The sequence below is a fragment of the Bombina bombina genome, chromosome 12 (assembly GCF_027579735.1).
Source record: "Bombina bombina isolate aBomBom1 chromosome 12, aBomBom1.pri, whole genome shotgun sequence".
Taxonomy (NCBI): domain Eukaryota; kingdom Metazoa; phylum Chordata; class Amphibia; order Anura; family Bombinatoridae; genus Bombina; species Bombina bombina.
This window is the reverse complement of record NC_069510.1, coordinates 144,756,017-144,771,587: the sequence shown is the minus strand read 5'-3', so window position 1 is coordinate 144,771,587 and position 15,571 is coordinate 144,756,017. Positions and strand designations below refer to the sequence as shown.

Below are 15,571 nucleotides of genomic sequence, written 5' to 3'. Positions count from 1 at the left end.
CAGCTCAGCACTAAAATACCTATACATCTTTAGTTCACTCAGACCTTGCACAGCACCCTGCAGCTCAGCACTACAATACCTGTAGTTCTTTATTTCACTAAGACCTTGCACAGCCCCCTGTAGCTCAGCTCAGCACTACAATACCTGTACTTCTTTATTTCACTCAGACCTTGCACAGCACCTTGCAGCTCAGCACTACAATACCTATACTTCTTTATTTCACTCAGACCTTGCACAGCCCCCTGCAGCTCAGCACTACAATACCTATACTTCTTTATTTCACTCAGACCTTGAACAGCACCCTGCAGCTCACCACTACAATACCTATACTTCTTTATTTCAATCAGACCTTGCACAGCACCCTGCAGCTCAGCACTACAATATCTATACATCTTTAGCTCGCTCAGACCTTGCACAGCCCCCTGCAGCTCAGCACTACAATACCTATACTTCTTTATTTCACTCAGACCTTGCACAGCACCCTGCAGCTCAGCACTACAATACCTATACTTCTTTATTTCAATCAGACCTTGCACAGCACCCTGCAGCTCAGCACTACAATACCTATAATACTTCTTTATTTCACTCAGACCTTGTACAGCACCCTGCGGCTCAACATTACAATACCTATACTTCTTTATTTCACTCAGACCTTGCACAGCACCCTGCATCTCAGCACTACAATACCTGTACTTCTTTATTTTCCCCAGACCTTGCACAGCCCCCTGCAGCTCAGCACTACAATATCTATACTTCTTTATTTCAGTCAGACCTTGCACAGCACCCTGCATCTCAGCACTACAATACCCGTACTTCTTTATTTCACTCAGACCTTGCACAGTACCCTGCAGCTCAGCACTACATCAGCTATAAATCTTTATTTCACTCAGACCTTTCACAGCACCCTGCAGCTCAGCACTACAATACCTATACTTCTTTATTTCACTCAGACCTTGCACAGCACCCTACAGCTCAGCACTACAATACCTATACTTCTTTATTTCACTCAGACCTTGCACAGCACCCTGCAGCTCAGCACTACAATATCTATACTTCTTTATTTCACTCAGACCTTGCACAGCACCGTGCAGCTCAGCACAATACATATACTTCTTTATTTCACTCCGACCTTGTACAGCACCCTGCAGCTCAGCACTACAATACCTATACTTCTTTATTTCACTCAGACCTTGCACAGCCCCCTACAGCTCAGCACTACAATACCTGTAGTTCTTTATTTCAATCAGACCTTGCACAGCCCCCTGCAGCTCAGCACTACAATACCTATACTTCTTTATTTCACTCAGACCTTGCACAGCACCCTGCAGCTCAGCACTACAATACCTATACTTCTTTATTTCACTCAGACCTTGCAAAGCACCCTGCAGCTCAGCACTACAATACCTATACTTCTTTATTTCACTCAGACCTTGCACAGCACCCTACAGCTCAGCACTACAATACCTATACTTCTTTATTTCACTCAGACCTTGCACATCACCCTGCAGCTCAGCACTACAATACCTATTCTTCTTTATTTCAGTCAGACCTTGCACAGTACCCTGCAGCTCAGCACTACAATACCTATAGTTCTTTATTTCACTCAGACCTTGCATAGCACCCTGCAGTTTAGCACTACAATACCTATACTTCTTTATTTCACTCAGACTTTGCACAGCACCCTGCAGCTTAGCACTACAATACCTATACTTCTTTATTTCACTCAGACTTTGCACAGCACCCTGCAGCTCAGCACTACAATACCTATACTTCTTTATTTCACTCAGACTTTGCACAGCACCCTGCAGCTCAGCACTACAATACCTATCCTTCTTTATTAAAATTAGACCTTGCACAGCACCCTGCAGCTCAGCACTACAATACCTATAGTTCTTTATTTCACTCAGACCTTGCACAGCACCCTGCATCTCAGCACTACAATACCTATACTTCTTTATTTCACTCAGACCTTGCACAGCACCCTGCAGCTCAACACTACAATGCCTATACTTCTTTATTTCACAGAGAAATTGCACAGCACCCTGCAGCTCAGTACTACATTACCTATAATACTTATTTATTTCACTCAGACCTTGCACAGCACCCTGCAGCTCAGCACAATACATATACTTCTTTATTTCACTCAGACCTTGTACAGCACCCTGCAGCTCAGCACTACAATACCTGTAGATCTTTATTTCACTAAGACCTTGCACAGCCCCCTGCAGCTCAGCACTACAATACCTGTAGTTCTTTATTTCAGTCAGACCTTGCACAGCCCCCCGCAGCTTAGCACTACAATACCTATACTTCTTTATTTCAATCAGACCTTGCACAGCACCCTGCAGCTCAGCACTACAATACCTATTCTTCTTTATTTCAGTCAGACCTTGCACAGCACCCTGCATCTCAGCACTACAATACCTATAGTTCTTTATTTCACTCAGACCTTGCACAGCACCCTGCAGCTTAGCACTACAATACCTATACTTCTTTATTTTACTCAGACTTTGCACAGCACCCTGCAGCTTAGCACTACAATACCTATACTTCTTTATTTCACTCAGACTTTGCACAGCACCCTGCAGCTCAGCACTACAATACCTATCCTTCTTTATTAAAATTAGACCTTGCACAGCACCCTGCAGCTCAGCACTACAATACCTATAGTTCTTTATTTCACTCAGACCTTGCACAGCACCCTGCATCTCAGCACTACAATACCTATACTTCTTTATTTCACTCAGACCTTGCACAGCACCCTGCAGCTCAACACTACAATGCCTATACTTCTTTATTTCACAGAGAAATTGCACAGCACCCTGCAGCTCAGTACTACATTACCTATAATACTTATTTATTTCACTCAGACCTTGCACAGCACCCTGCAGCTCAGCACAATACATATACTTCTTTATTTCACTCAGACCTTGTACAGCACCCTGCAGCTCAGCACTACAATACCTGTAGATCTTTATTTCACTAAGACCTTGCACAGCCCCCTGCAGCTCAGCACTACAATACCTGTAGTTCTTTATTTCACTCAGACCTTGCACAGCCCCCCGCAGCTTAGCACTACAATACCTATACTTCTTTATTTCAATCAGACCTTGCACAGCACCCTGCAGCTCAGCACTACAATACCTATACATTTTTAGTTCACTCAGACCTTGCACAGCACCCTGCAGCTCAGCACTACAATACCTGTAGTTCTTTATTTCACTCAGACCTTGCACAGCCCCCTGCAGCTCAGCACTACAATACCTATACTTCTTTATTTCACTCAGACCTTGCACAGCCCCCTGCAGCTCAGCACTACAATACCTATACTTCTTTATTTCACTCAGACCTTGCACAGCACCCTGCAGCTCAGCACTACATCAGCTATACTTCTTTATTTCACTGAGAAATTGCACAGCACCCTGCAGCTCAGCACTACAATACCTATACTTCTTTATTTCACTCAGACCTTGCACAGCACCCTGCAGCTCAGCACTACAATACCTATACTTTTTTATTTCAGTCAGACCTTGCACAGCACCCTGCAGCTCAGCACTACAATATCTATACTTCTTTATTTCCCTGAGAAATTGCACAGCACCCTGCAGCTCAGCACTACAATACCTATACTTCTTTATTTCACTCAGACCTTGCACAGCACCCTGCAGCTCAGCACAATACATATATTTATTTATTTCACTCAGACCTTGTACAGCCCCCTGCAGCTAATCACTACAATACCTTGCACAGCCACCTGCAGCTCAGCACTACAATACCTATACATCTTTATTTCACTCAGACCTTACACAGGACCCTGCAGCACAGCACTACAATACCTATACTTCTTTATTTCACTCAGACCTTGCACAGCCCCCTGCAGCTCATCACTACAATACCTATACTTCTTTATTTCACTCAGACCTTGCACAGCCCCCTGCAGCTCAGCACTACAATACCTATACTTCTTTATTTCAATCAGACCTTGCACAGCCCCCTGCAGCTCAGCACTACAATAACTATACCTCTTTATTTCACTCAGACCTTGCACAGCCCCCTGCAGCTCAGCACTACAATACCTATACTTCTTTATTTCATTCAGACCTTGCACATCCCCCTGCAGCTCAGCACTACAATACCTATACTTCATTATTTCACTCAGACCTTGCACAGCACCCTGCAGCTCAGCACTACAATACCTATACTTCTTTATTTCAATCAGACCTTGCACAGCACCCTGCAGCTCAGCATTACAATACCTATACATCTTTAGTTCACTCAGACCTTGCACAGCCCCCTGCAGCTAAGCACTACAATACCTTGCACAGCGACCTGCAGCTCAGCACTACAATACCTATACATCTTTATTTCACTCAGACCTTGCACAGCCCCCTGCAGCTCAGCACTACAATACCTATACTTCTTTATTTCACTCAGACCTTGCACAGCACCCTGCAGCTCAGCACTACATCAGCTATACTTCTTTATTTCACTGAGAAATTGCACAGCACCCTGCAGCTCAGCACTACAATACCTATACTTCTTTATTTCACTCAGACCTTGCACAGCACCCTGCAGCTCAGCACTACAATACCTATACTTTTTTATTTCAGTCAGACCTTGCACAGCACCCTGCAGCTCAGTACTACAATATCTATACTTCTTTATTTCACTGAGAAATTGCACAGCACCCTTCAGCTCAGCACTACAATATCTATACTTCTTTATTTCCCTGAGAAATTGCACAGCACCCTGCAGCTCAGCACTACAATACCTATACTTCTTTATTTCACTCAGACCTTGCACAGCACCCTGCAGCTCAGCACAATACATATACTTCTTTATTTCACTCAGACCTTGTACAGCCCCCTGCAGCTAATCACTACAATACCTTGCACAGCCACCTGCAGCTCAGCACTACAATACCTATACATCTTTATTTCACTCAGACCTTGCACAGCACCCTGCAGCTCAACACTACAATACCTATACTTCTTTATTTCACTCAGACCTTACACAGGACCCTGCAGCACAGCACTACAATACCTATACTTCTTTATTTCACTCAGACCTTGCACAGCCCCCTGCAGCTCATCACTACAATACCTATACTTCTTTATTTCACTCAGAACTTGCACAGCCCCCTGCAGCTCAGCACTACAATACCTATACTTCTTTATTTCAATCAGACCTTGCACAGCCCCCTGCAGCTCAGCACTACAATAACTATACCTCTTTATTTCACTCAGACCTTGCACAGCCCCCTGCAGCTCAGCACTACAATGCCTATACTTCTTTATTTCATTCAGACCTTGCACATCCCCCTGCAGCTCAGCACTACAATACCTATACTTCATTATTTCACTCAGACCTTGCACAGCACCCTGCAGCTCAGCACTACAATACCTATACTTCTTTATTTCAATCAGACCTTGCACAGCACCCTGCAGCTCAGCACTACAATACCTATACATCTTTAGTTCACTCAGACCTTGCACAGCCCCCTGCAGCTAAGCACTACAATACCTTGCACAGCGACCTGCAGCTCAGCACTACAATACCTATACATCTTTATTTCACTCAGACCTTACACAGCACCCTGCAGCTCAGCACTACAATACATATACTTCTTTATTTCACTCAGACCTTACACAGCACCCTGTAGCTCAGCACTAAAATACCTATACTTCTTTATTTCACTCAGACCTTACACAGCACCCTGCAGCTCAGCACTACAATACCTATACTTCTTTATTTCACTCAGACCTTACACAGCACCCTGCAGCTCAGCACTACAATACCTATACTTCTTTATTTCACTCAGACCTTACACAGCACCCTGCAGCTCAGCACTACAATACCTATATTTCCTTATTTCAATCAGACCTTGCACAGCACCCTGCAGCTTAGAACTACAATACCTATAATACTTCTTTATTTCAATCAGACCTTGCACAGCACTGTTATCTGTTTAGATTAGTATTTAATGTCCTATCCATATTACTAAGGTTTGTGTTACAAAGACCTTTGACCACAGACTTTTTCCAGCTCTTCAGACAGAGGATTGCGTGCCCATTGGTAAGCGGTCATGAATGAAAATATTATACGTAGCACATAATTACACAGTTTACCGTTTGACCATTATTGGCATGTTAACTGCTACCAATTAGCTATTTGTGATGTTGACGCAATCACAATTAGCCATCTTATATATATATATATATCCTATACTAATCAGCAGTACGTGTTTCATTAGTGTTTTGGTGGAAAATACCCTATACTTATTACCAAGTCTAGTAAGATTGGTTTGCACACGGGCTAAACACACTGAAGTAACCCTTGATATATTGGATCACCAAACAGATACAGACATTTCCTGCTTGATCAGTTAAGGTTAAAAATGGCCAATGAGCACTTTTACACTAATAAAAAATAGCAAAATTATAACCAAACACACATGTCCACAATACCCATAATGCCCCTGTTGAAATGCATTAAAGAGACACACACATCACTTATCAGTTATCACTACAGGCTATTATAAGGGATCAATTAATATACAGGTCCTTCGTCCTATGATGTAATAGCTGAACCCACAACATTATCATTTTGTTTGATGTTAAAGGGACAAACATTTGTTTCATAATTTAGATAGAGAATACGATTTTAAATAACGTTCCAGGTTACTTCTATTATATATATTGCTTCTATCCCTTAGTATCTATTGTTGAAGAAACAGCTATGCACATGGGTGAGCCAATAACATTAGGCATACATGTGCAGCTCCTGAGCCTATCTAGATATGCTTTGAAACAAAGGATACCAAGAGAACAAAGCAAATTGCATAATAGAAATTAGCGGCTAGATTACGAGTTGTGCGTTAGGGTAAAAAAGCAGCGTTAAGAGGTCCTAACGCTGCTTTTTTACGCCTGCTGGTATTACGAGTCTTGCAGGTTTAGGGGCACCGCACACTTCTTTGGCCTTACCGCAAAACGACTTACGTAAACTTCGTAAAGTCTTTTTTCTATGGGACTTCCATAGCGCTGGTATTACGAGTCTGTCCTGGGAGGCCAGAAAGTGAGCAGTACACCATACCCTTTCAAGAGTCCTAACGCATTTAAAAGTCAGTAGTTATGAGTTTTATGGTTCAACGCTGTAACATAAAACTCATAACTAAAGTGTTAAAAAGAACACTAACACCCATAAACTACCTATTAACCCCTAAACCAAGGCCCTCCCGCATCGCAAACACTAGAATAAAAATTTTAACCCCTAATCTGCCGCTCCGGACACCGCCGCAACCTACATTATATGTATTAACCCCTAATCTGCTGCCCCCAATGTCGCCGCAACCTACCTACATTTATTAACCCCTAATCTGCCGCCCCCAACATCGCAGCCATTATATTAAAGTTATTAATCCCTAAACCTAAGTCTAACCCTAACCCTAACACCCCCTAACTTAAATATAATTAAAATAAATCTAAATAAAATTACAATCATTAACTACATTATTCCTATTTAAAACTAAATACTTACCTGTAAAATAAACCCTAAGCTAGCTACAATATAACTAATAGTTACATTGTATCTAGCTTAGGGTTAATTTTTATTTTACAGGCACATTTGTATTTATTTTAACTAGGTAGAATAGTTATTAAATAGTTATTAACTATTTAATATAAAAAATTCCTGAGGAGGAAAAAACTTTAGAGGATGCGCTTGGAACACAGGTTATCAAAGTAGGACCTAACACTTTATGATTGGGTTTGTACCCGTATGCATAAATAAAAAAATTATTGTTATAAACAGCACAGTGTTTGGTATGTGTGAAAAATTAATAATAATGACGAAAATAAATTGTGTGTAAAACAACTGCTCAGGACAATTTGTGTATAATATTAGTGATACATTGAAATAATCAGATATCACAGATAAACAATGATATTTGTGGCGATGAGTAAAATATATATAAAAAAAAGTACTTATCAATGTCCCAAAAATTGCTGTGATGTAAAAAATAAGTGTCCAATCCTAATATGTGAACGGTGATGTGTTCAGGTGTTTGGCGTGCTCCTCTTGTGTCCCGCGGTGCGATGGGTCAGGGTGTCTAGAATGGAAGATAAACAAGGGGCGCCAACATAGTGTGAATCGTTCAAACAACAAATATAAAAGTGATGTGCAAAAAACTACTCACAAGGAAAGTGGCACCTTAAATGAATAAGGTGCGATAAAGCAGGCTGACATTCAAATTCCAGCAGTCAGTACGCTGGAGGTCTCACCCAGAGGACCTGTGGAATCCAGATAGGCGTCTAGAAAGTAGCACCCATGTTTTTTAGGGCCAATGGCCGGACCAGGTGAGCTGCAAGCTGATAGGTGTTCTCCTGCTGCACTCACGCCACCGATACTTTTCTCCAAAACTGACAGTGTCAGTGTATGAAAGGTTCCGTGGTAAAAGTCCTGTTTCAAAAACAAGTGGATCGTGGAAAGAAGCAAAAATACCGGGACCTGATGAAACGGTCTGGAATAGACTGAGAAACGCGTTGCAAAATAAATACTGTTTGTTTAATACCACAACCCGGTATTTTTGCTTCTTTCCACGATCCACTTGTTTTTGAAACAGGACTTTTACCACGGAACCTTTCATACACTGACACTGTCAGTTTTGGAGAAAAGTCTCGGTGGCGTGAGTGCAGCAGGAGAACACCTATCAGCTTGCAGCTCACCTGGTCCGGCCATTGGCCCTAAAAAACGTGGGTGCTACTTTCTAGACGCCTATCTGGATTCCACAGGTCCTCTGGGTGAGACCTCCAGCGTACTGACTGCTGGAATTTGAATGTCAGCCTGCTTTATCGCATCTTATTCATTTAAGGTGCCACTTTCCTTGTGAGTAGTTTTTTGCACATCACTTTTATATTTGTTGTTTGAACGATTCACACTATGTTGGTGCCCCTTGTTTATCTTCCATTCTATTAACTATTTAATAACTACCTAGCTAAAATAAATACAAATTTACACTAAGTTACACTAACACCTAACACTACAATATAATTAAATAAATTAACTAAATTAAATACAATTAACTAAATTAAATTAGCTAAAGTACAAACCCCCCCCCCCCAAAATAAAAAAAACCCTAGCCTAAACTAAACTACCAATAGCCCTTAAAAGGGCCTTTTGCAGGGCATTGCCCCAAAGTAATCAGCTCTTGAGGATTGAGCTCTGAACTTCAATCCTATTGGTTGATTGCATCAGCCAATAGGATTTTTTCTACCTTAATTCCGATTGGCTGATAGAATTCTATCAGCCAATCAGAATCTAAGGGACGCCATCTTGGATGACGTCACTTAAAGGTAACTTCATTCAGCTTTAGTCGTCGGAAGACGAGGATGCTCCACGTCGGATGTCTTGAAGATGGAACCGATCCGCGTCGGATGGATGAAGATAGAAGATGCCGTCTGGATGAAGACTTCTGCCCGTCTGGAGGACCATTTCGCCCCGGCTTGGATGAAGACTTCTCCCGGCTTCGTTGAGGACTTCGGCCAGGCTTGTATGAAGACGTCTCCTGGTAAGTCGATCTTCAGGGGGTTAGTGTTAGGTTTTTTTAAGGGTGTATTGGGTGGGTTTTATTTTTAGGTTAGGGACTTTGGGCTGCAATAGAGCTAACTGCCCTTTTAAGGGCAATGCCCATCCATATGCCCTTTTCAGGGCAATGGGGAGCTTAGGTTTTTTTTAGCTAGTATTTTATTTGGGGGGTTGGTTGTGTGGGTGGTGGGTTTTACTGTTGGGGGGTTGTTTATATTTTATTTTTACAGGTAAAAGAGCTGATTACTTTGGGGCAATGCCCTGCAAAAGGCCCTTTTAAGGGCTATTGGTAGTTTAGGCTAGGATTTTTTTTTTATTTTGGGGGGCTTTTTTATTTTAATAGGGCTATTCGATTAGGTGTAATTAGTTTAAATATCTGTAATTTGTTTATTATTTTCTGTAATTTAGTGTTTGTTTTTTTTGTACTTGTATTTAATTTAGTTAATTTATTTAATTATATTGTAGTGTTAGGTGTTAGTGTAACTTAGGTTAGGTTTTATTTTACAGGTAAATTTGTATTTATTTTAGCTAGGTAGCTATTAACTAGTTAATAACTATTTAATAACTATTCTACCTAGTTAAAATAAAAACAAACTTGCCTGTAAAATAAAAATAAACCCTAAAATAGCTACAATGTAACTATTAGTTATATTGTAGCTATCTTAGGGTTTATTTTACAGGTAATTATTTAGTTTTAAATAGGAATAATGTAGTTAATGATAGGAATATTTATTTAGATTTATTTAAATTATATTTAAGTTAGTGGGTGTTAGGTTTAGGGTTAGACTTAGGTTTAGGGGTTAATAACTTTAATATAGTGGCTGCGACGTTGGGGGCGGCAGATTAGGGCTTAATAAATGTAGGTAGGTTGCGGCGACATTGGGGGTGGCAAATGGTCCTCCAGACGGGCAGAAGTCTTCATCCAGACGGCATCTTCTATCTTCATCCATCCGACGCGGAGCGGTTCCATCTTCAAGACATCCGATGCGGAGCATCCTCGTCTTCCGACGACTAAAGCTGAATGAAGTTACCTTTAAGTGACGTCATCCAAGATGGCGTCCCTTAGATTCCGATTGGCTGATAGAATTCTATCAGCCAATCGGAATTAAGGTAGAAAAAACCCTATTGGCTGATGCAATCAACCAATAGGATTGAAGTTCAATCCTATTGGCTGATCCAATCAGCCAATAGAATGAGAGCTCAATCCTCAAGAGCTGATTACTTTGGGGCAATGCCCCGCAAAAGGCCCTTTTAAGGGCTATTGGTAGTTTAGTTTAGGCTAGGGTTTTTTTTATTTTGGGGGGGTTTGTACTTTAGCTAATTTAATTTAGGTAATTGTATTTAATTTAGTTAATTTATTTAATTATATTGTAGTGTTAGGTGTTAGTGTAACTTAGTGTAAATTTGTATTTTTTTAGCTAGGTAGTTATTAAATAGTTAATAACTATTTAATAACTATTCTACCTAGTTAAAATAAATACAAACGTGCCTGTAAAATAACCCTAAGCTAGATACAATGCAACTATTAGTTATATTGTAGCTAGCTTAGGGTTTATTTTACAGGTAAGTATTTAGTTTTAAATAGGAATAATGTAGTTAATGATAGGAATATTTATTTAGATTTATTTTAATTATATTTAAGTTAGGGGGTGTTAGGTTTAGGGTTAGACTTAGGTTTAGGGGTTAATAACTTTAATATAATGGCTGCGATGTTGGGGGCGGCAGATTAGGGGTTAATAAATGTAGGTAGGTTTGCGGCGACATTGGGGGCAGCAGATTAGGGGTTAATAAATATAATGTAGGTGTCGGCGATGTTGGGGGCAGCAGATTAGGGGTTAATACATATAATGTAGGTGGCGGCGGTGTCCGGAGCAGCAGATTTAGGGGTTAAAATTTTTATTATAGTGTTTGCGATGCGGGAGGGCCTCGGTTTAGGGGTTAATAGGTAGTTTATGGGTTTTAGTGTACTTTTTACTACTTTAGTTATGAGTTTTATGTTACGGTGTTGTACCATAAAACTTTTAACTACTGACTTTTAAATGCGTTAGGACTCTTGACAGGAGAGGGTGTGACAGACTCGTAATACCGGTGCTATGGAAGTCCCATAGAAAAAACACTTTACGAAGGTTTATTTTACAGGTAAGTATTTAGTTTTAAATAGGAACAATATAGTTAATGATAGTAATTTTATTTAGAGTTATTTAAATTATATTTAAATTAGTGGGTGTTAGGTTTAGGGCTAGACTTAGGTTTAGGGGTTAATAACTTTAATATAGTGGGGGCAGCAGATTAGGGGTTAATAAATGTAGGTAGGTGGCGGCGATGTTAGGAACGGCAGATTAGGGGTTAATAATATTTAACTAATGTTTGCGAGGCGGGAGTGCGGCGGTTTAGGGGTTAATATGTTTATTATGTTGGGGGCGGCAGATTAGGGGTTAATAAATGTAGGTAGGTTGCGGCGATATTGGGGAGGGCAGATTAGGGTTTAATAAATAGAATGTAGGTGTCGGCGATGTCGGGGGCGGCAGATTAGGGGTTAATAAGTGTAAGATTAGGGGTGGTTAGACTCGGGGTTCATGTTAGGGTGTTAGGTGTAGACATAACTTTTATTTCCCCATAGGAATCAATGGGGCTGCGTTAGGGAGTTTTACGCTGCTTTTTTGCAGGTGTTAGACTATTTTTCAGCCGGGTCTCCCCATTGATTCCTATAGGGAAATTGTGCATGAGCACGTTACACCAGCTCACCGCTGACTTAAGCAGCGCTGGTATTGGAGTGCGGTAATGAGAAAAATTTTGATCAACGCTCACTTCTTGTCTTTTAATGACGGGTTTCTGAAAACCCATAGTACCAGCGCTGCAGGTAAGTGAGTGGTGAGACAAAACTGCTCGTTAGCGCCTCTAACGCAAAACTCGTAATCTAGCCGAAATAGTTTTTTGGATTACTAAAGTAACAACGCAGATAAGGGTTTCTGGGGGCAGGAATTTCGAGCTTCAGGCGTAATAATGGCTGCATCTGGTATTGTGACCACTAGAAAAATATACCGACAAGTTCAGAAATCATTATCTGTTAATAACAGATGCAAGATTATGTTCAACTGCCTATATCCCATAAGGAGATATTAGTTCTAAATGTGATTCTTTAGCAAAATATTAATGATACAAGAAGTCTGACGCCATTCGCATAACCGACTGTCACTTAAAGGGAAGTTAAACAGTAAAAACATTCTAAACATAATGATGTATTCAAAGACAAGATTAGCCTTAGAATAATATGTAGATGTATTTTTTTATAATTATTTTAGTTGTTTAAATATTGAAGATATAAGCAAAACTTTTTTTTTATATAAAGTAACAGGTGCAGCCATGTTTGAACTAGTTTTCTATTTATTTCTCTCATCTGCTAAGAACAATTAGGGGCAGATATACATAAGGCAATAAAACAGAGTTTGTACAAACAAAGCTGTGTGGAAACCATGTTCATAATCCCTTGTTCCACACATTCTTGTTTTTAATGCCTGCTTTATATATATATATCCTAAAGTCTAATCAGCAGGAAGGATAGATAAAAGGAAATATAACCTAAAACATGGTGGCACCCATTACTTTATAGAAACTCATTGATATGTTTTAACTACACATAATTACAGCTCTTATTAAAAATCTCATACTTATTAATGTCCAATGTTTATATCACTTACCAGGGCGATATCAGGTAGTGTGGTCTGAGTAACACTTTTCTGAGGATCTGCTCCATTCTGTGGAAAAAATAAATATATATATATATAGGAAATTTATAACAAGTCCAACTGAGAAATCCCAAAATCGAGTGCACTTCACTAATACACCTCACCATACAAAAACCTCCAAACAAGAAAAGGGAAATAATATGGATCCTGTAGTGATAAATAATGCATCAATCAGTATTCACTCAATAAAGCAGTGGTTCTCAACCAAAGTGACCTCAAGGCCCGGTAAATTTTAGCTAGACATGTCCAGGGCCCGGTAGTTTTATATATATATATATATATATATATATAGATATATAAAGTGAGCAGCAGCGGCGGACTGATCAGCTAGGCAAATAGGACCTGGGCCGAGGGACCAGCAAGTAGGGGGGCCCACAAATGGCATCTCCACGGATCCTGGTGCATTCCTTAAGCTGGAGTTTTCAGTTGCCCTATCAGTAACTAAGCAAAAAAAGTGTGGGTTTAGAGGGGCCCTGGCGAGGGTCTGTCGCTGTGAGGGCCATGGAGTTTGGGGTCTGGCCCTGGAGGTTGGGTACCCTTTTTCTGGACCTTAATGTTGGGGTCCTGGCTCTGGAGGTTGAGGGGCCTGTTGGGGGCAGGGAGGCTACCATGTTCATTTGCATAAAATTTAATACATTTTGGTCAGTGTGAGTGTTCCTGGGACCTTGATTGGTATCAGTCTGCCCTTGGTGTGCAGTGGGGTAAGAGTGTGCAGTGGGGGCATGACAGGCCGGGGCCCACCAGCAGGGCTATCACGGCCCGGTACTGGGCCACGGCCCAGCTGTTGAGAAACCAGGCAATAAAGGATGTCCACTTATTTAAAGCAAACTCAATCCAAATGAGTTGTACCTTGTAAAATGTCAATAGGATGTTTTCACCGTATTCTCCATCCTGTCTCTTTAAGTATGGTAGAATCCCTCCGTCACAGTGCTGGAACTCCACTTGTAAAGGTGTCCACCCACTGGTATAGATTGCTTCAATCTCAAGGTAAATTTACCTTCAGCTCCAAAAGCCCATGTTCCCTGCTCATATGCTTCAATGCAGACTGGGTTTGGATTCTACCTTACTCAAAATGACAGGAAGGAGAATACGGTGAAAACAACCTACCTGCATTTCACGTGGCACTTACCTCATTTCGATTGAGTTTGCTTCAAGTAAGTGGACATTCTTTAGGGGTGGATACGGGTCGATGCATCATTTACCACTACAGGATCCATATTAGAATTCTTCCCCCTTTCTTGTTTAATTTATACTTACAATAAACTAAATAAACCACTTAGGAACTGGTTTACTTCATGGCCTCTTGGAGTAAATAGAAATTCCCAGAAGCCATTGGATTCCTTTAGTGCTTTTCTATATAACCATCCTATTCTTACCCAGGGGACGTTCCAGAAAGGTTGCTGCAAACTACATATTAAGCAAAAGGGGTGGAATGGGTAGAAGAGCTACATTGGGATGCTAAGGACCCCCTAAGAAACACCACTGGTCCTGCCTGGTTCATTCCTTGTAAAATCCAGCTGGACTCTCAATCAAAGGTTTTATTTAGCAAAACATTTGCACAGTTACAGCCACATTATGAACTCACACATATAAACCATTACCAATTAAACATGAGCTTATTTATTATCCCACTAGAGAACGGACAAAACATCACTCTCCCAAGCAAGTGACTGGGTGGCTTTATACATTATTACAGTGGTGCAACTGATGTATAGCTTTATACATTATTACAGTGGTGCAACTGATGTATAGCTTTATACATTATTACAGTGGTGCAACTGATGTATAGCTTTATACATTATTACTGTGGTGCAACTGATGTATAGCTGTATACATTATTACTGTGGTGCAACTGATGTATAGCTTTATACATTATTACTGTGGTGCAACTGATGTATAGCTTTATACATTATTACTGTGGTGCAACTGATGTATAGCTTTATACATTATTACTGTGGTGCAACTGATGTATAGCTTTATACATTATTACTGTGGTGCAACTGATGTATAGCTTTATACATTATTACTGTGGTGCAACTGATGTATAGCTTTATACATTATTACTGTGGTGCAACTGATGTATAGCTTTATACATTATTACTGTGGTGCAACTGATGTATAGCTTTATACATTATTACAGTGGTGCAACTGATGTATAGCTTTATACATTATTACTGTGGTGCAACTGATGTATAGCTTTATACATTATTACTGTGGTGCAACTGATGTATAGCTTTATACAT

The 15,571-nt window shown here is 40.4% G+C and overlaps 1 protein-coding gene across 1 annotated transcript in view; it reads right to left on the bottom strand.

Annotated features, from left to right (window-relative positions):
• The window catches only part of WHRN (whirlin), a 345,573-nt gene that overhangs the window by 81,240 nt on the left and 248,762 nt on the right, over positions 1–15,571 (bottom strand). The window contains 1 exon segment of the mRNA XM_053695486.1: positions 13,281–13,337. Within this exon segment, the coding sequence (XP_053551461.1) occupies positions 13,281–13,337 (57 nt within the window).